Raw genomic sequence first — 22,878 nt, 5'->3', positions numbered from 1 at the left:
CTTCTTTTTAGATACTTTTATTAGTGTGGAGGAATGCTACAGAATTCAGTATGGTGACTTTCCATTTTGCAACCTTACTGCATTTCTTGATTAGATATTAACAGGCTCTTTTATATTAAACTTTTTATTTCATTCCTTTATTTTAAAAAATCATTTTATTTGGGAATAGCTGACACACTATGTTACATTAGTTTCAGATGAACAACATAGTGACTGGACAAGTGTATACATTCTGCTACACTAACACAGGTGTAGCTATCATCAGTCACCATGCATCGCTATTCCAGTACCATTCACTATGCTCCCTACGCTATATATTCTATCTGTGATTTATTCATTCCATAACCAGAAGCCCACATCACCCAATCCCCTTCACATATCTAGGGCATCCTTGTCTTGTGCCTGCTATTAGAGGAAAATCTTTCACAATTTAAATATTGAGTATGATGTTAGGTGTGGGCTTCACATTCATGGCCTTTCTTATGTTGAGATATGTTCATTCTACACTGAATTTTTAAGGAGTTTTTTAGCACAGATGGATACCAAATTTTCTCAGAACTTTTTTCTGCATCTATTGACAAGGTGATATCAGTTTTCTTTTTAATTTTTAAAACTTATTTATTTTTAATTTAAATTTTTACACAATTTATATATTTATTTAGTATTTATTTTTTCAAGTTTTTATTTAAATTCCAGTTGGTTAATATACAGTGTAATATTACTTTCGGGTATAGAATTTAGTCATCATTCACTTACATACAACACCAAGTGTTCCTCACTACTAGTGCCCTCCTTAGCCCATCACCCATTTAACCCATCCCCCACCACCTCCCTTCTAGTAACCCTCAGTTTTCTATTTACAGTTAAGAGTCTGGTTTCTGGTTGATTTTTCTTTCATTCAACTATGTGAGGGGTCACATTTATTGATTTGCATTTCTGAAACATCCTTTCTTTACAGGGAAAAAAAGCCCTTCGTCACAGTAAACGAGCCTTTTAATGTGCTGCTGAATTTGGTTTTCTTTTATATTATTGGAAAATTTTCATCTATATACATCACGGGGATATTGGCCTATAGTTTTCTGTTCAGGTAGTATCCTTTACTGGCTTCCTAACATAACAGGGTAATTACACTCTCATGAAATGAGTTTTGTGGTGTTCATTCCTCTGCAATCAGTGAGAGGACTGCTGTTAGTTTCTTCTACAAACGTTTGTTCAAATTCACCAGTGAATCCATCTGGTCCTGGGCTTTTCTTCACTGGGAGATTTTCAATTACTGATTCAAATTACTTTCATTGGTTATGTTCTGGTATTGATACAGTCTTCCTTTAATTGGTCTGTGAAAACCTTCTCTTTCTTCCTGATACAGTCTTGGTAGGTTGTGTGTTTCTAAGAACCTATCCATTTCTTCTAGATAGTCTGTTTTCTGGCATTTAATTTGGCCATAGTCGTCTCTTTGTCTCCTTTGTTTCTGTGGCATCAGATGTAATGTCTTCTCTTTTATTTATAATTCTTTTGATTTGGGTCCTCTCTCTGTCTTAGCCTACTCTATGTACAGTCTTGTCAATTTTGGTTAACTTTTCAGAAAACCCACTGTTGGTCTTCTTCATATTTTCTATTGATTTCATGGTCTCAGTTTCATTGGTTTCCACTCTCATGTGTATTACTTTCTCCCTTCTGAGAACATTGGACTTAGATTGTTGTTTATTCTACTTCTTTGAAGTTAAAGTTAGGTTGTTCATTTGCATCCCAAATCTATCATCCATACATGCAAGTCCAGTGACTCATCAGAGAACCTTCAATAAATCTTTCCTGTCCGGTCTCTCATTCTCAGAACTCTGAGAAACAGAACCAGAAAATTTATTTGAAGACACAAAAGATGAAAACTTCCCTAATGTGGGGAAGGAAACAGATCCAGAAGCAGGAGGCACAAAGAACCTCCAATATATTCAACAGAAGCAGAACCATACCAAGTCATATAGTAATTAAAACGCAAAATGTCGTGATAAAGAAAAATTTTAACAGAAGGAAAACAAAAGATGACAATTACCTACAAGGGAAACCCCAGAAGGTTATCACTGGATGTTTTTCAGAAGAAACTTTGAAACTGTAAGTGACCAGCATGGTATGATAAAGGTGCTAAATGGAAAACATCTGCAGCCATAGAGTCTATCCAGCACACTGTCATTCAGATGGAAGTAGAGATCAAGAGGTTCCCAAATAAAAACTAAGCGAGTTCACAACCAACAAACCACCCCTGCAAGAAATGTTAAAGGGGACTCTTTGAGTGGAAAATAAACACCTAAAGTGACAGTATTAAAGTGTGAAACGCTAAAGCAATAAAAATGAGTATTTCTGTCAAACATCGGTCAAGGTATTCGCAATATAAAAGGTTTTGAAATATGATACTACATATCTACAACACAGGGAGGAAAGGAGTAAAGAAGTGGCTCAAACTTAAACAACTATCAACTTAACATAGACTTCTATATGCAGAAGTGGTTAGGTACAAAGCTAATAATAACTACAAACAAAACACCACTAATACATGTGCAGCGAATAAAGACAAGCAATTTCAAATGTGCTACTAAAGAAACCCAGCAAACCATAAAAAAGAGAAAGAGAAGAAAGGATCAGAAAGATTCAGAAACAACCAAAATCAAGTAATAAAATGACAACAAGTACATGTCTATCAATTACTTTCAATGGAAAGAGAATAAATGTTCCAATCAAAGGCACTGGGTGACAGATAGGGGCACCTGGATGGCTCAATCGCTTGAGATTTTGACTCTTGATTTCAGCTCAGGCTGTGGTCCCAGGATCATGGGATTGAGCCCCATGTTGAGCTCTGCACTGAGCATGGAACTTGCTTAAGATTCATTCCCATTCTCATTCCCCTCCTCTCTCTCTCTGTTTCTGTCTCTCTGTCTCTCTGTCCCTCTCTCTCTCTCTTCCCACTCCCCCCCAACCTTCCATGCCTGTGCTCTCTCTCTTAATAATAAAAGGCACTGGGTGATAGAATGAATAAAATATAGGACCCATCTATCTTCTACTTACAAGAGAGTAATTATAGAACTAAAGTATCAAAAGAAAACTTCAGTAGCAATACCTATATCAGACAAAATAGATTTAAAAGTAAAAATTTAACAAGAGACAAAGAAGGACACTATAATAATAAAAAGCATAATCCAACAAAAGATAAAACAATTGCAAACATACATGCGCTCAACCTGAGAGCATCCAAATACACAAGTCAAAAACAAAAGTAAAGGAATTGATAGTAATACAATCATAGTAGGACACTTTAACACCCCCAATGGTATCAATGGAGAGATCATTCAATCATAAAATCAACAAGGAAGTGGTGGCTTTGAATGATAGAGTTGACCAGATGGACTTAACTGATATATTTAGGACATTCCATCCTAAAACAGCACAATACACATTCTTTTCACGTACACATGGAACATTCCCCACACTAGATAAAATATTAGGTCATAAAACAAGCCAAAACAAGATCAAACACATCGAAGTCATACCATGTGTCTTTTCAGACCACAATGCTATGAAAGTAGAAGTATACAACAAGAAAAAAAAATCTGGAAATAAACACAAAAACAAGGAAGTTAAATAACATGCTCCTAAACAATCAATGAGTCAACCAAGATATCAAAGAAGAAATCCAAAGGACATGGAAACAAATGAATATGAAAACACAACAATCCCAACTTTTGTAAATCAGGAAAAGTGGTTCTAACAGGGAAGTTTATAACAATACAGGTCTGCCTCAGGGGAAAAAAAACTGAAGTAAACTCCATAACCTTATAACAATAAAAGCTAGACAAAGGACAACAAACAAAACCCCCAAACATCAGAATGAAGAAAATAATTAAAAGTAGAGGAGAAATAAATGATATAGAAATTAAAACTACAGAAGAACAAGATAAATGAAATTAGGAGGTGCTTCCAAGAAAAGATCAATAAAATTCATAACCCCTAGCCAAACTAATCAGACAACAGAAATGACACATATAAATAACAATGAAAGAGAAGAACAACCAACACCTAAGAAATACAAACAATAGTAAAAGAATATTATGAAGAACTATATGCCAACAAGCTGGACAAACTGGAATATACGGATCAATTCCTAGAACATGGAACCTACCAAACTGAAGCAAGATGAAATAGAAAATTTTAACAGATTGTTTACTAGCAAGGAGACAGACTCAGTAATCAAAAATCAGCTAACAGACAACAGTCCAGGACCAGAGGACTTCACAAGCACATTCTATCAAACATCCGGAGAAAAGTTGATGCCTATACTTGTCAAACTATTCCAGAAAACAGAACAGGAAGGAAAATACCCAAATTAATTCTATGAGGCCAGCATTACCCTGACACCAAAACCAGACAAAGACACCATAAAAAAAAAACAAAACTAAAGGTCCATATAGTTCATGCACACAGATACAGAAGTCCTCAACCAAGATTTAGCAAACAGAAACCAACAACACATTCAAAAAGAAAAAATAGTCCACCAGCATAAAGTGGGATATCTTCCAGAATGCAAGGGTAGTTCCATATTCAAAAATCAATCAACCTCCAATATCACAGTAATAACTGAAAGGATAAAATACATACCATTTCTACAGACACAGAAAACTTATTTGACAAAGTACAACTCCCATTAATGATAAAAGCCCTCTAAAAGAAGGCTTAGAGGGAACATACCTCAGCTTAATACAGTCTATCTATGTAAGCCCACAGCAGACAACGTACTCAGTGGAAAAAACGGAGAGTTTTTCTCCAAGGTCAGTAAAAAGTAAAGATCTCCACTCTTACCACTTCTATTCAACATAGGTACTGGCAGCCCTAGTCACAGCACTTAGCCAACAAAAAGAAATGAAAGGCATTCACATTGGGAAGGAAGAAGTACAATTTCACTACGTGCACATGATGTGATACTCTATATAGAAAATCCAATAGACCCCACCAAAAATCTACCAGAACTGAAACCTGAATTTAGTAATGTCACAGGATGGAAAAACAATGTGCAGAAATCAGTAGCATTTCTATAATAATAAAGCAATAAAAGGGAAATTAAGGAAACAATACCAATTACATTTACACACACACACACACACACACACACACACACACACACACACAAATAATAAGATACCTAGGAACAAACCTAAGCAAACAAGTGTAAGACCTTTATTCTGACCACTGTGAAACAGTGATGAAAGAAATTGAAGACAACACAAATAAATGGAAAGGCATTCCATGCTCATGCACAGAAAGAACCAGGGGTGCCTGGGTGTCTCAGTTGATTAAGCATCCGACTTCAGCTCAGTTCATGATCTCATGTTTCTGGGTTTGAGGTCCGCATCAGGCTCTGTACTGACAGCCCAGAACCTGGAACCTGCTTCAGATTCTGTGTCTCCCTCTCTCTCTGCCCCTCCCCCATTCGTGCTCTGTCTCAGTCTCTCGAAACTAAATAAAACGTTAAAAAAATTTTTTTTTAAGAAAAGAAAAGGGACACCTAGCTGGCTCAGTCAGTTAAGTGTCCGACTTCCACTCGGATCATGATCTCACAGTTTGTGCCTTTGAGCCCCACATTGGGCCATGTGCTGACAGCCCAGAGCCTGGAGCCTGCCTGGGATTCTATGCCTCTGTCTCTTCCTGCCCCACCCCTACTCATGCTCGCTCTCTCTCTCTCTTTCTCTCTCTCTCTCTTTCTCAAAAATAAACAAACTTAAAAAATTTTCAGTAGATAAATGAAAAAGAAAGAACCAATATTTTTGAAATGCCTACACTACCCAAAGCAATCTACAGATTTAATGTAATCCCTATCAAAGTACCAACAGCATTTTTTCACACAACAAAACAAAAATCCTAAATATATATGGAACCAGCAAAGATCCCAAATTACCAAAGAAGCTTTGGAAAACAAAAGCAAAGCTGGAGGGATCACAATTCAAGACTTCAAGTTCTAGTCCAAGGCAGGAGGCAGTAAAACAATACAGTCCTGGCAGAAAAATAAATACATACGTTGAGGGACAGAATAAAATATTCAGAAATAAACCTACAGTTTTATGTTCAATTCATCCTCAACAAAGCAGGAAGGAATATCCAATGGGAAAATCAGGCTCCTCAACAAATGGTGCTGGAAAAACTGGTCAGCTATAAGCAGAAGAATAAAATTGGACCACTTTCTTACACTATACACAAAACTAAATTCAAAATGGATTAAGGTCCTAACATGAGACATGAATCCATAAACATCCCAGAACAGAGAACAGGCAGTAATGTCTCTGGTAACAACCATAGCAACATTTTTCTAGGTATGTCCCCTGAGGCAAGGGAAATAAAAGCAAAAATAAACTCTTGGGACTTCATGAAAATACAAAGCTTCTGCATAGCAAAAGAAACAATCAGCAAAGCTAAAAGGGAACCTACTGAATGATAGAAGATATTTGCAAATGACACATCCAAAACAGGGTTAGTATCCCAAATATATAAAGAATTTGTGCAAATCAACCCACACAAAAATATCCAATTAAAAAATTAGCAGAAGAAATGAACAGATCTCTCTCCAAAGAAGATACAGAGATAGCCAGCAGACACATGAAAAGATGCTTAACGTCTCCCCTCAGCAGGGAAATGTAAATAAAAAGTAAAAGGAGACATCAATTCATACCTGTCAGAATGGCTACAATTAACAACAGAAGAAACAAGGGTGGAATGGGTTGCGCAGGAAAAGGAGCTCTCGTGCACTGTTGGTAGGAATGCCAACTGCTGCCACACTGTGGAAACAGTATGGAGGTTCCTCCACAAGGTAAAAAATGGAACTACCCAATGATCCAGCAACAGCACTACTGAGTATTGACCACGAAAATACAAAAACATTCTTTCACAGGGATACATGCACCCCATGTTTAGGCAGCAATATTTACAAGACAAATTATGGAAGAGCACAAATGTCCTTAGATAGATACATAAAGAACTATATATATGTATATGTACACATGTATATATATGTATGTATGTATATATATGTATGTATGTATATGTGTATGTGTGTACATGTATGTATACACACACACACACACACACACACACACACACACACACACACACAATGGAATCGTACCAGCCATAAAAAAGAATGAAATATTCCCATTTGCAATCACATGGATGGAGCTACAGAGTATACTTCTACGTGAAATAAATCAGTCAGAGAAAGGCAAATACCATATGACTTCGCTCATGTGTGGCATTTAAGAAACAAATGACTGAAGGAAAAAGAGAGAAAGAGAGATGAGCCATGAAACAGGCTCTTAACTCTTGAGAACTGATGATTACCAGAGGTGGTGGGGTGGGGGATGGGTGGAATCACTGATGTGGATTAAGGAGTGGACTTATTATGATGTGCTTTGGTGATGTAGAAAATTGTTGAAACTAACAGAATGCTTGAAACTAACAGAACAGTGCATGTTAACTATTCAGCAAATAAAATATACTAAAATAAGTAACAGCTTTGAATATAAGTGGACTAAATGCTCCAATCAAAACACACAGGGTGCCTTAATGGATAAAAAAGAAAGACCCACCTATGTGCTGCCACATGAGTCTCATTCCAGAGCTAGAGACACATGCAGATCAAAAGTGAAAAGATGGAAACACATTCATCAGGCAAATGGAAGTGAAAAGAAATGAGGGGTAGCAATACTCCAATCAGGCAAAATAGACTTTCAAACAAACACTGTATCAGGAGGGCAAGAACTCTACATAGTGATAATGGGAACAATCTACAAGAAGACATACCAATTATGAATATTCATCCAACCAACAAGGAGCACTGAAACATATAACACAGCTAACAGCAGACATAAAAGAAGAAATTCACAGCAATACAATATTAATACAGGATTTTAACATCACCTTAAAACAATGGACAGATCATCCAATCAGAAAATCAAAAAGAAAACAGTGGCTTTGAATGACACATTGGACCAGATGGATCTAATAAATATATTTCACACATTCCATCCCCAAACAGCAGAATACACATTCTTGTTAAGTGTACATGGAACATTCTCCAGAAGAGATCACGTGTTAGGCTACAAAACAAGTTTCAACAAATTCAAAAAAGATGAATGTATCTCATGCATCTTTTCTGACCACAATGGTAGGAAACCACAAATCAATCACAGGGAAAGAATCAGGAAATGCAGGACAAATAACATGCTCCTAAGCAATGAATGCGTCAACCAAGAAATCAAAGAGGAAATCCAAAAATATAGGGAGACAAATGAAAAAGGAAACACCAGGGTCCAAAATTCTTGGGATGCTGTGAAAGATCGAAGAGGGATGATTACAACAAACCAGACCTCCCTCAAGAAAAAAATCTCAAACAAAGCACCTAAACTTACACACGTAAAGGAGTTAGAAAAAGAACAAACAAACCCCAAAGATAACGGAAGGCTTCAAAGAAACCAGAAGCTCATAGTTTCAAGGAATAAACAAAATTGATGCACCTTTAGCTACACTCATCCTCCTCCCCCCAAAAAGAGAACTAAACTAAAAGCAGAAATTAAAGAGGATAAATAATGACAGACATCACAGAAATACAAAGGATTATAACAATATCATGAAAAAATATGTACCTACCAAACGGACAACCTACAAGAAATGCATCAATTCTTAGAAACATCACATCCAAAAGTGAACCTGAAAGAAATAGAAAATTTGAACAGAATGATGAATAGCAATCAAATTCAACCACTAATCAAAAAACTCCCAACAAACTAAAGGCCAGGATCCGATGGCTTCAGAGCTGTATCCTTTCAACCATTTAAAGTGGTAACACCTGAGGGGAGGAGCCAACATCGTGGAGAAGTAGGGAAATCTAAACTTCCCTCTTCTCCAAAACAAAGAGGTATTGAAGCCAAAGGACTTTGAATCCCAAGAGTCCGGGAGGAAAAGAGACAGTCGCAATTCCAGGGACCCACCGGGACAACCTGACAGGCCATAGGTACATGATTGTGAACTGGGAGAGACGAAATGAACAGAGGGTGAGATCCGCTTCTTTGGAGAGACAAAGGGAAGAGAAAGTGTGGCTGGGGAAACATAGGACTGTATCTGGACAAGAGAGAAACCTCAGACCAGGTCAGAGTAAGATCCAATCTCAACTGCAGGGTGTGCTGCAAAGTGAGGCCAGCTGCCCAGATCACGAACCGGGGGAGGAGGGGAGCCAGCCCCGGGCTCAGGGGCTAGGTGAAGAGTGCAGTTCGCACTAGGAGAAAGCGATCTCCTCCCAGGAGTGCTGTGGGACGGGACAAAGCCTGCCTGCACCCGCCAGCAAGGGACCACATATAAGGTGGTGCAGAGAGACACTTCCCCAGTTCTGGGGCCTGTGGAGCAAGAGTTTGAATCCCAGCCAAGTGCCAGGCACAGGAGTCGGGGGAGTGAGACAGACTGCCTCATTTGTATCCATGGCACAGTGAGGACAGCTCGAACAGAATGGTCTGCAGAGGAGAGACTTTGGGGGAGTATCACCATTTTTCTCCCCACAACCACCAAGATAGGGCCTCAGGGATCAGACAGCAGAACCCACAGTGGACATCCCCTCCTCCAGACCTGTGCTGCTACATTGCCTGGTTTAATTCTTGGGCAATTCTAATTACATAGATACATTCTTCCTTCTTTTTCTCCTTCTCATCTCTTCCCTCCTCTAGTCTGGTTACTCTAGTTGTTGGTTTGTTTAAGAGACATATTTAATCCATTCTCTTGATACATGTTCCACACCTCCTTCTTTTTCTCCATTCTTTCTCTCTGGATTAAGCCCTATAGTTCCTCTTTCTGGACTTTATCTTACTTCATTCTTCTCCGCTTCATTCTTCACTTTCCTTTCTCTCTCTCTTTGGATTAAACTGTACAGTATGTAGTTTTTCTGTCTAGATAACTTTATTTTCTTTTTCTTTTTTTCCCCACCTCCTTCTTTATTCTCCTTTCTCTTTCTCTGGATTAAGCCGTATAGTTTCTCTGGTCCATTTTTACTCTTTCTTTTCCCTGCCCCTTTCATGTCTTTCTTTGCATGGGATAAGGCCTCTTCCATCAGCACTGCCTCAACTCTGTGGTTTACTTGTAGCTGGTGTTTCTGGTTTTTTTGTTCTAGGTTTTTTTAGTTTGTATGTTTGTGTGTTTGTGTGTTTTTGTTTTCTGGTTCCTTTTTGTTTGTTTGTCTGTTTGTTTTCCTTTCCAGGGCTACTTCAATGAACACGTTAAAGCACACGTAGTGGAGGGTCCAAAATATCACTATGAGTTGTGAGATAAAGGACCCAAGGTCACGACAAGAGAGAGAAAGTAACACTCTCCACAAAAACATCTCTGGAAGGGCCAAGCCCTGGACAGGGCACGGCCCCTCTTTAATATAGAAGTGCTTGCAGGTGCAGGGCACCTAACAAGCTTTTAAAACAGAAAACTAGCCAAAATGATGAAATGGGAGAGTTCTCCTCAAAAGAAATTCCAGGATTAAATGACAGCTGAAGAATTGATCAAAAAAGATATACACAATATAATTGCACAAGAATTTAGAATAATAGTCATAAGATTAATCGCTGGGCTTGAAAAAAAGCATGGAAGAAAGCAGAGAATCTATTGCTGCAGAGATCAAGAAACTAAAAAACAGTAATGATGAATTAAAAAATTCTATAAATGAGCTGCAAAATAAAATAGAGGTGGTCACAGCAAGGATTGAAGAGGCAGAGGGGAGAATAGGTGAGTTAGAAGACAAAATTATGGGGAAAGAGGAAGCTGAGGAAAAGAGAGAAAACATTCTGGATCACAAGGGGAGATTTAGAGAACTAAGTGATTCAATGAAACGGAACAATATCCTTACCACAGGAGTTCCAGAAGAAGAAGAGAGAGAAAGGGGCCGATGGTGTACTTGAACAAAACAAGGTGAGAACTTCCCCAACCTGGGACAGGAAACAAACATTTAAATCCAGGAGGCAAAGAGAATTCCCTTCAGATGTAACTTGCATCAATCTTCTGCACGACATGTCATAGTGGAACTGGCAAAATACAAAGATAAAGAGAGAATTCATAAAGCAGCTAGGGATAAACGGGGCTTAACATATAAGGGTAGACAGATAAGGGTAGTAGCTGACCTGTCTACTGAAACTTGGCAGGCCAGAAAGGAGTGGCAGGAAATTGTCAATGTGACAAACAGCAAAAAGATGCAGCCAAGAATCCTTTATCCAGCAAGACTGTCATTCAGAATAGAAGGAGAGATCAAGGTTTTCCCAAACAAACAAACAAACAAAAACTGAAGGAATTCATCACCAATAAACCAGCCCTACAAGAGATCCTAAGGGAGACTCTCTGAGTAAAATGGTGCCAGGACCACAAAGAAAAGAGACATCACTACAAGCATGAAACCTACAGATAATACAATGACTCTAAACCCATATCTTTCAATAACAACACTGAATGAAATCAACTAAATGCTCAAATCAAAATACATAGGGTATCAGAATGGATTAACAAAACACAAGACTCATCTATTTGCTGCCTACAAGAGACCCATTTTAGACCTGAGGACACCTTAAGATTGAAACTGAGGGGATGGAGAACAATCTACCATGCTACTAGACGTCAAAAGAAAGCTGCAATAGCCATACCTATATCAGACAAACTAGATTTTAAAGTAAAAGTTGTAACAAGAGATGAAGAAGGGCATTACATAATAATTATGAGATCTATCCATCAGAAAGAGCTAACAATTAGAAATTTCTATGCACCAAATTTGGAGGCACCCAAATAGATAAAACAATTAATAACAAACATAAACAACCTTATTGATAAGAATGTGGTAACTGCAGAGGCATTAACACTCCACTTACAACAATGGACAGGTCATCTAGACAGAAAAGCAATAAAAAAACAATAGTCCTGAATGATACACTGGACCAGATGGACTTGACAGATATATTTAGAACTTTTCATCCTGCAGCAGCAGAATGTACATTCTTCTCTAGTTCACAGAGAACATTCTCCAAGATAGATCACATACTGGGTCACAAAACAGCCCTCAATAAATATGAAAGAATTGAGATCATACCATGCACACTTTCAGATCACAATGCTGTGAAATTTGAAATTAATCACAGGACAAAATTTGTAAAACATCCAAATGCATGGAGGCTAAAGAACATCCTACTAAAGAACGAATGGGTCAACCAGGCGATCAAAGAAGAAATTAAAAAATATATGGAAACAAAAGAAAATTAAAACACAATAATCCAAACCCTTTGGGATGCAGCAAAGGCAGTCCTAAGAGGAAAATACATTGCAATCCAGCCCTATCTCAAGAAACAAGTCCCAAATACAAAATCTAACAGCACACCTAAAGGAACTAGAAGCAGAACAGCAAAGAAACCCCAAACCCAGCAGAAGAGAAACAATAAAGATCAGAGGAGAAACAAACAATACAGAACCCCCCCCCAAAAAAAAACAGTAGAAAAGATCAATGAAACTAAGAGTTGGGTTTTTTTTTTTGAAAAACTAAACAAAATTGATAAACCTCTAGCCAGGCTTCTCAAAAAGAAGAGAGAGGACCCAAGTAGATAAAATCACAAATGAAAAGGAATTTCTTGCAACCAATCCCTCAGAAATACAAGCAATTATCAGAGAATACTTTAAAAAATTCTATGCCAACAAATTGGACAACCAGGAAGAAATGGACAAATTCCTAAACACCCACATACTCCCAAAACTCAAATGGGAAGAAATAGAAAATATGAACAGACCCATATCTAGTAAAGAAGTTGAATCAGTTATCAAAAATCTCTGAATAAATAAGAGTCCTGGACAAACATGGCTTCCCTGGGGAATTCTACCAGACATTTAAAGCAGAGTTCATATCAATCCTTCTCAAGCTGTCCCAAAAATATAGAAATGGAAGGAAAACTTCTGGACTCATTCTATGAAGCCAGCATTACTTTGATTCCCAAAGAGACAGGATCCCCACAAAAAAAGGAGAACTACAGGCCAATATCCCTGATGAACATGGATGCAAAAATTCTCAATGAGATACTAGCAAATCGAATTCAACAACATATAAAAAGAATTATTCACCATGATCAAGTGGGATTCATTCCTGGGCTGCAGGGCTGGTTCAATATTCACAAATCAATCAGTGTTATTCATCACATTAATAAAAGAAAAGAAAAGAACCATATGATCCTGTCAATCAATGCAGAAAACATTTGACAACATACAGCATCCTTTCTAAATAAAAACCCGCAAGAAAGTCAGGATGGAAGGAACATACTTAAAGATCATAAGAGCCATAGATGAAAAGCCCACAGCTAATATCATCCTCAATGGGGAAAAACTGAGAGCTTTCCACCTGAGATCAGGAACATGACAGGGATGCCCACTCTCACCGCTGTTGTTTAACATAGTGTTGGAAGTGCTAGCATCAGCAATCAGACAACAAAAGGAAATCAAAGGCATCCAAATTGGCAAAGATGAAGTCAAACTTTCACTTTTTGCAGATGACATGATACTATACATGGAAAACTTGACAGACTCCACCAAAAGTCTGCTAGAACTGATACATGAATTCAGCAAAGTCGCAGGATACAAAATTAAGATACAGAAATCAGTTGCATTCTTATACACTCATAATGAAGCAACAGAAAGACAAATAAAGAAACTGATCCCATTCAATTGCACCAAGAAGCATAAAATACCTAGGAATAAACCTAACCAAAGATATAAAAGATCTGTATGCTGAAAACTATAGGAAGCTTATGAAGGAAATTGAAGAAGATATAAAGAAATGGAAAAACATTCCCTGCTCATGGATTGGAGGAATAAATATTGTTAAAATGTCAATACTACCCAAAGCTATCTACACATTCAATGCAATCCCAATCAAAATTGCACGAGCATTCTTCTCGGAGCTAGAACAAGCAATCCTAAAATTTGTATGGAACCACAAAAGACCCCGAATAGACAAAGTAACATTGAAGAAGATCAAAGTGGGAGGTATCACACTCCCAGACTTTAGCCTCTACTACAAAGCTGTACTCATCAAGACAGCATGGTATTGGCACAAAACAGACAAATAGACCAATGGAATAGAATAGAAACCCCAGAATTAGACCCACAAACATATGGCCAACTAATCTTTGACAAAGCAGGAAAGAATATCCAACGGAAAAAAGACACTCTCTTTAACAAATGATTCTGGGAGAACTGTACAGCAACATGCAGAAGAATGAAACTAGACCACTTTCTTACACCATTCACAAAAATAAACTCAAAATAGATAAAGGACATGAATGTGAGACAGGAAACCATCAAAACCCTAGAGGAGAAACCAGGAAAAGACCTCTCTGACCTCGGCCGCAGCCATTTCTTACTTGACACAGCTCCAAAGGCAAGGGAATTAAAAGCAAAAATGAACTATTGGGACCTCATGAAGAGAAAAAGCTTCTGCACTGCAAAGGAAACAATCAACAAAACTAAAAGGCAACCAACAGAATGGGAAAAAATACTTGCAAATGACATATCAGACAAAGGGCTAGTATCTAAAATCTATAAAGAACTCACAAAACTCCACACCCAAAAAACAAATAATCCAGTGAAGAAATGGGCAGAAGACATGAATAGACACTTCTCTAAAGAAGACATCCAGATGGCCAATAGGTACATGAAAAGATGCTCAACATCGCTCCTCATCAGGGAAATACAAAACAAAACCACACTGAGATACTACCTCACGCCAGTCAGAGTGGCCAAAATGAACAAATCAGGAGACTATAGATGCTGGCGAGGATGTGGAGAAATGGGAACTCTCTTGTACTGTTGGTGGGAATGCAAACTAGTGCAGCTGCTCTGGAAAACAGTGTGGAGGTTCCTCAAAAAATTAAAAATAGATCTACCCTATGACCCAGCAAGAGCACTGCCAGGAATTGACCCAAGGGATACAGGACTGCTGATGCATAGGGGCACTGGGACCCCAATGTTTATAGCAGCACTTTCAACAATAGCCAAATTATGGAAGGATCCTAAATGTCCATCAACTGATGAATGAGTAAAGAAATTGTGGTTTATATACACAATGGAATACTACGTGGCAATGAGAAAGAATGAAATATGGCCTTTTGTAGCAACTTGGATGGAACTGGAAAGTGTTATGCTAAGTGAAATAAGTCAGGCAGAGAAAGACAGATACCATATATTTTCACTTTTATGTGGATCCTGAGAAACTTAACAGAAGACCATGGGGGAGGGGAAGGAAAAAAAAGGGTTAGAGATGGAGGGAGCCAAACCGTAAGAGACTCTTAAAAACGGAGAAGAAACTGAGGGTTGATGGGGGGTGGGAGGGAGGGAAAGGTGGGTGATGGGCATTTAGGAGGGCACCTTTTGGGATGAGCACTGGGTGTTGTATGCAAACCAATTTGGCAATAAATTTCATATTAAAAAAAAAAACAAAAAGGGCTTAGAGACCAGGAAAAATAATATTCTCTTCCAGAGAATGGGGTAGGGGAGGGGGAGAGAAATAGCAAGGGTTTGACTGAAAGGAAAGTGAACGGGGCTAGTCTAAAAAAAAGTATTGTTATCTTTTTAACAAAAAACCCAAAAGCCTCCTTCTTTTTGACAAGAGAAACCTGAAGCTCACCTCATTGCAGGGAAATGGCAAAGCCCATTGTATGTATGTCCTGAGAAACCTTGGATTTATATTACACTGTCCTCAGGCAGGTTTGCAGTTGAATTTCCAAGCCCTCACAAGCATCTCTACATCATTCCCACAAAATCAATCATCAAGAAGATGAATACGCTTTATAAGTCACTCATCTAGTTCCGGTCATCTTACCAAATTGAGTACATGGAGAAGCTGGTGGAGGAGGGGGAGGTGGCCCATAGCCCATGACTGGTAATGAAGGGCAATCCATGGGGTACAACCTAAAAGGCAAACCTCGGAAAGGACCAGGCCCTCTTGCATACATAATGGCCTGCAGAACAGAAATGAAAGCTGTGTTCATAGGACAGAACCAAGCACCAACACCAGCAAAAAGAAAAACCTAAAGAAGCAGTGCTCATCTCCTGCCAGCTTTCCCACCACCAGATTCCAAGCGGGCAGCATCAGCATCAAAAGAACTCTACCCATACTTTGGGTTCTGCTGAGAGCTTTGGGGGTGGGGAACGGAGGCTATGGGAAGAAAATAGTGTCCCCATATGTCTGCAAATGTAGGACAGCAAGGGCTCTTGTCCTAGAGAACTCATGGAGTGAATATGGAGTAAATTAATAAAATAGCATATTCCCGATATGAAGGCATCTAAGTCCAGAATCAACCACCACCCCTCATCCTCCTCCACCACAGAGGCTGCTTATTTGTATGTGAAGAATTAAAAAATGAGAAGAAATGACAATGCCAGATGGCTCAAAACTCTTCCTCTAAGCCCCCGCCTGTGCCCAATCTGCTTCTCTCCTGACAATGGGGTCTTCTCCTCTCTGGAAGTGCTATCCATGGGCACAGACACACATGGGGCAATGGGAATCCTGAGGTCATGCAGAGAACCTGGAAAAGCATGTTCCTAGAGAAACATGTTACCTATACATGTTAGTTAGGCTTAGGTAATTTATTTTAATTCAGTGGTACTTCTCAGTTTAAGTACAGTATAATTTGCAGGGTAATCATGTCCTCTGGAAAAATGAACTGAAATTCTAATTAACAGAATTAACACAAATGCACTTTCATTTCTGCTTTACATTTCCATGCTTCACCTGTAACACTGACACAGGACACAAGAGAACGTGCTCATGCGAATACAAATGAAGGACACACTGGGGAATTACAATGCAGGTAATAACGGATTTTCTCTCTTCGCCACTCATGTTCCAATGCATGTTTTCTTGGATAAATATGTCACCTCTTATAGGTCAGAGTATTTAGACTGAGGGCACATGTGAAAGGATTCCAGACAGCACATTTACAAAAGAAGAGAGAAAGAAAGAAAGAAAAAGAAAGAAAGAAAGAAAGAAAGAAAGAGAGAGGAAGGAAGGAAGAAAAAAGAAAAAAAGGCTAAATGTTGATGGGTATGAAATTTATTTTGTCTAAGAACACTCTAAATGACACATACAAAAATAAAGTTGGAGTGAAGGCATTTTGCATTTTCATACCATAAGGATAACCGTGGATTTTCTGAACACGTTAATCCCCTAGACAGAAACAGAACAGAAGTAACAGCAAAAGCAATGATTTAACTTTGAGGAGGTCCAGAAAAAATGAGGCAGGCCAGAAGACCTCCAGGTGGAGTGTGGTGTCATCCTCCTTGGGTTATTTCCAGGAACATACTGGAAAAGCCCTCAGGTCCTCAGCCCTGACCATGTTTGGCTTCTAAACTTACCACAAGGAGTTGACGGGATGAAAATAGAGAACCCGTAGACACTTGGGTTAAGGTTGTGCATTTTGAAAATAAGAAAAACAAGCAGACATATTATACAACACAAAAAACAGACACAATGCCAAGAGAGAGTGCTGAACAGAAAAATAAGGGTTTCCACAAAGAGTTACAACTGAAAATGCCCACAGCACTTACCTTGTCCTTCTTGGTCCTTTTGGTAGAGTCAGTTTTGTTGTCAATCACGGGAGCAAAATCTGGATCTGCAAAAGACCCTAGAAGGGATGGAGGTTTATTTTGATTGGAGTAGATTGTGCAGACAAAAAACAAAAAACAAAAAAACTAAAAACAAAAACCATCACCTCATTCCTCAAACAACTTAAACTCTTTGGCCCAGTCACATCCCAAATCACATGCAGAGGGTATCCCACATGCTTCAGGTGATCCCAAGGTGAAGGGGAGAACCATCCCTTAAACTTTGATGAAGACCTGTTATAGCCCTGGTTCAGGTGCTTTCATGACTCATCAAACAACTGTGGATGAGTGAGGGCTCAACTGGATAGATATACGTTAGGCTGAGCCTCATGCCTCCACTGCCCAGCACATGGACTGTGTACGGCACACATCTGCTGAAGCGCTATGCCTGCTTTTCTGTATATGGCCCCATTCCATCTCCACAAGAGACATATGTACCAACACAGAGTGGGGGAAATGACACAAAGATGATATGTGGATCATGAGACACTTGAGGAATGTAGTAATTGTGGTAAACACATTTCTCTTGCATTATAATGCCCAGTGGTAATACCTCTGCACTTTGTCCAAGACTCAACAACAACAAAAATTAGATGAATGTGTTTTGCAAGTCAACACATACCGCTCAGATCATTTTACCAAGTGGTGTAGGTGGAGGGGTTTAGGGTGTTCCTCAGAGCCACCAAGGTTCAGGAGGCAGATGTGCCCAGGAGCCCATAGGGTGGCCTTTAGGGTAGGGTGTGCAGAATCTTCCAGTTAAGAGAGGAGACCCCCACGGATCCACACTGCCCTGCAGAACAGAAGTATCTGCTACATCCATATGCCAGACAAGAGAACCAATATCCAAAGGAGCTGAAACCCAGAGAAGTATGTGTCAGCACCTGCCACCTTGTCTGCCACTAGGATCCAAGAGAATAGCATCACTACCTGAAAACTCTATCCTCCCACTGGGTACCACCTACAGCCTAGGCAAATAAATGCAGGAGGCTAAACTACTGTCACCACATGTCCCTGCCCATGTCTGAGAATGGAGAACAAAATGATCCCATCTTAGAGGATTAAAAGAAGTAAGTCCAAACAAATGAAGTAGCATATTCCAGACAGGCAGACATCTATGTCCAAGATTACTCTGCATCCCTCCACTACAGTGACTGTAGAAGCTCTGTTTTTGGCATCTTCAGAACACACACACACACACACACACACACACACACACACAAACACAATTCGTGCAAATAAACAGCTCGTTATCTGCACACACAAAAAAAATCACAGCTACTACTGGGGAAAAGTTCTGCCTGCCGGCCCCTCACTTTGCCCCCCTCTGCTTCCCTCCCTGAGAAAGGGGTCTTCCCCATCTCTCATTGTGCTGTCAAAGGCCTAAGAGGACACTGGAGAGTTGGGTGGTGCCTGGCATTTTGCAGGGCAACTGAGAAAGTGTTTGCTGTGACAAACATATTACTTGTCAATGTCTACTAAGCCCACATGTGTTTATCTGAATTCATAAGGAATTCTGATTTTGAGCACACTACAAGACACAGAGTAATACATCATATGGGAAAAAAGAGGAAGGAATTCATGTAACAGAATTAATGTGAACGTGTTTTGATTTTGGTATCAATTCCCAGGGATGTGTCATGAGTGATGGTATAAGCTCTAATACGGATTGGAGACACAACTGAAGGACTTTGTGTTCAGAATATTTTTTACCTAAGATACAACTTGAAGGATTCCAAAGAGCTCATTGACCAATGAAGATGTGAAGGTGGTGAGTTATGACAATGACTTTGTCATAAATTGTACAGAGCACACAATATCAAAATAGAGGGGCATCTTTTCGCATTTCCAATTAACACATAGCTTTAACACGTAATCGCATGACCAGAAAAAGGAAAATAACAACAACACTGATCCCCCAGAGAGGCAGTATGGTAGGAGTCAACAAGCCTAGAGACTTTAGTATGGAGTGCAGTATTATCTTCCTGGTGTTATTTCCAGAACATATGGGAAAAGCCATAGGGTCCTCAATCTCTGAGTTCCTTTGGCTACTAAACTTACCAGAAAAAGGTGACAGACTGAAAAGAGAGAAGCCTGTAGACTCTTGGGTTAAGGCTGTGCATTTGGCAAATAGAAACAGGCAGACATATCACACAACACACAAAACAGGGAAAAGGCTGGAGAGCACGCTGTATCGCAAATGAGGGTGTCCCAACAGATGGATAGCTGAAAATGGCCCCAGCATTTACCTGGTCCTTCTTGGCATTTTGGTAGAGTGCTTGTTGTGACTCACGGGAGTGACACCAGCTTCTGGATCGGCTAAAGTCTCTAGAAGGGATGGAGGTGTATTCTGCTTTTAGTAGACTGTGCAGAATTGAAACAAACACCACATCTTGTGACATCTTAAACTCTTCCCCACACTCAGGACCATGAAGAGAGGCAGATAGTAACCCACAAGCCTCAGGTGACCCCGACGATAAGGGGGAGATCCATCCCCTCATCTTAATGAAGAAACCATAGGGCCCTGGTTCTTGTTCTTCATAATTAGTCAAATAACTTTCAACAGGTCAACTCAAATGGAAATCTGGAAATTGTCTCCAAAACAGCCATTTCTTAATATACATTAGGGGTAATAAATCACCATCTCATGATAGATAAGAATTAAAATGAGAGTGTCAACTGGTATAACATCAATAAATCCTCAAAAGAAGAGCATGGGTGTGTTTCTTCTGGCTCCAGGAGAATTGTTCAATCTTTCAGCTTATCTATAAGCTTCCTTTCACATGTGAGCAGGTATTATATAACTATTTCTGAATAGAAATCTACTTAGACTAATATTACAGTCAAGAGAAGAGATCTGACCCTGACCCTTGAGAAAAATTCCACAGGGCCTTGGTTCAGGTGTTTTCATAACTGATCAAGCACCTGTGAATAGCTCAGGTCTCAACTAGCTAGAAATAAATTTAGGGGTGTGTGTCATCCCTCAGAGAGGCCAACACGTGGTCTCTGTAACAAGCTACATACTAAGGAGTGCTATGTCTTTCCACCTGTATAAGACCTGTTTCTGCTGTATAAGAGACACTTGCTGCCCAGCTGACCATTTGGAAATGACAGCCCATTTCATGCGTGTCCTGAGAATGTTACAATGCCCTCAGTCAGGTTGACCTGAAAGCCCTGTGATGCCATCACTGCACTTCCCCCAAAGACTCAACAAGAAAAAAAGATGAAATGTGTTTTACAAGTCAACTTCTACTATTCAGATCATCTTACCAAATGCTGGAGGTGGAGGGAGAGGTGGAGGTGGAGGTGGAGGTGGAGGTGGAGGTGGAGGTGGAGGTGGAGGTGGAGGTGGAGGGTGAGGTCCCAGAGACCACCAGGGTGGAGAAGGTGAGGGTGGCCCCAAGCCCATGAATGGTGATGAAGGGCAGCCCATGGGATAGTGCCCCATGGAGGGCACTTCTGGTAAAGAAGGAAATGCTCTGGCAGCCATGTTGACCTGTAGGACAGAAATTAAACTTTTGAGATGTGTTAGGGTAAAAGGTGAAAAATCCAACACCAACACCAACACTAACATAGCTGAACCACAATGAAGCAGGAATAGTGCCTGTCTCCTTCCCTTCCACCTGGTTTCAACAGGGCAGCATCAGTGCCACAAAACTCCACCCTTCCCACTGGGTCCCACCTAGACCTTACAGGAGTTTGAGGAGCCAAGACAGAAATTTCTGGCGGCATGCATGTTACTGGCTGTGTTTGCAAATGGAGGAAGGAAGTGGCCGGTCCTAGAGGATCAGAAAGATAATTCCAGACTACTAAAGAATGTCTGTTCCACACACCCAGGCATCTATTTCCAGGACTACTCTCCATCCAGCCCTTCACCACCTCAACAGCTCCATCTTGGAATATTAAGAGCAGAAATAAGGGTGGGAAATTATGATTTCATAGCATTCATTTAAATCTTTAGTCCATGTGCAGTTAATTCTTATGAGTGGTTTAACCCCAGAGACTCATGAGAGAAACTTGTACAGGTCTTTCATGACCGAGCTCTGATTCTCAGAACTCTGCAAGGTAAGGATGGCCAGCCACACCCTGCTCTAAATGTAAGGAAACAGGCTCTAAGAGGAATGAAGGTAAAAGGCTTGCAAAAGGTGAAGCAGGAGTTGATACCAGCTCTGCCTGCAAGGTCCTGCTGGCAGCCTCTGCTTACCTGGCTCCCTCTCTGGACCTGCTGTCCTAAAGCACAAGATCTATGGGGAGATGACATCCCTAGAGCTTACAGGGGAATTGGGAAAGTGTTTTCTGCAGGAACAGTGCCACCTACGGGAGTCAGTTAGGAAAAGTTATAGATAATATGTGAATTCACAGGTAATGCCAAATTTTTACGTGCACTGTGACACACAGGCTAATTTTGTCCCATGGAAAACTATGTTTGGAATTTGAAATGACAGAATTAAAATGAATATGTTCTGATATCAAAGTGGAACAGACAGTTAGGTATGAATAAAAGATGCCAGCTATAACAGCTACAGAGGCCATAAAAGAACCTGGTTACATGAACATGGCTTCAGCTCTTTTCCAGAAACTGGCACATCAGACCTGACTTTCACTCTCTGTTCCTTCAGTTCCAGTGTACATTTTCTACTGCAAATATGTCTTCCCTGAGAATTCATAATATTTTTACTACTTGAACAGCTTCAGTGACTCTGCAAAAGCACATTTCCCAAAAGAGATGGGAAAACGGGTGAATTATGAAATTTAGAAAAAAATAACCTTCGAATAAGAGCATTCAAAATTGCACCTCTCAGAAAGCTGGGCTTTTCATGTTTTTCAGTTAGTGAGGATTACAATCGATGTTCTAAACAGGTTAATGACTAACTCTGGACAGAAAAGGAGTAAAAGAACAACAACACTACTGTTTCAGTTTTCAGGAACATCCCCATGAAAGGAGGTCTGGAAGAAGTGAGCCAGGCCAGGAGACGTAAGTGTGGAGTGAGATGTCATCCTCCTCATATTTCCACAAACACACAGTGACTTCCCTGTGGTCCTCAGCCTCTAAACACTTATGGCTTCTGGAGGCACCATCAAAGATGACAAACAAGCTAAGAACAGAGAGGCCCATAGGCTCTTGGCAAAGAGTTTTACTCTTTGTAAAGTAAATAACTCCATAGATATATGTCAGAACGCACAACCTTGAGACAAGAC

General features: G+C 39.7%; 1 protein-coding gene across 1 annotated transcript in view; it reads right to left on the bottom strand.

Moving 5' to 3' along the window:
* LOC132660752 (uncharacterized) overlaps nt 1-22,878 on the bottom strand; it is an 85,570-nt gene that overhangs the window by 19,579 nt on the left and 43,113 nt on the right. The window contains exons 7-12 of the mRNA XM_078433927.2: nt 20,950-21,175; nt 19,929-20,007; nt 18,305-18,472; nt 17,626-17,702; nt 10,907-11,081; nt 8,677-8,736 (exon numbers count right to left, since the gene is read on the bottom strand). Of these exons, the coding sequence (XP_078290053.1) occupies nt 18,439-18,472; nt 19,929-20,007; nt 20,950-21,169 (333 nt within the window). The 5' untranslated portion in view covers nt 21,170-21,175 and the 3' untranslated portion in view covers nt 8,677-8,736; nt 10,907-11,081; nt 17,626-17,702; nt 18,305-18,438. The remainder of the gene's footprint in view (nt 1-8,676; nt 8,737-10,906; nt 11,082-17,625; nt 17,703-18,304; nt 18,473-19,928; nt 20,008-20,949; nt 21,176-22,878) is intronic.

Source organism: Panthera onca, chromosome D1 (genome assembly GCF_046562875.1).
Source record: "Panthera onca isolate mPanOnc1 chromosome D1, mPanOnc1 haplotype 2, whole genome shotgun sequence".
Taxonomy (NCBI): domain Eukaryota; kingdom Metazoa; phylum Chordata; class Mammalia; order Carnivora; family Felidae; genus Panthera; species Panthera onca.
This window is presented reverse-complemented; position numbering and strand designations above follow the sequence as displayed.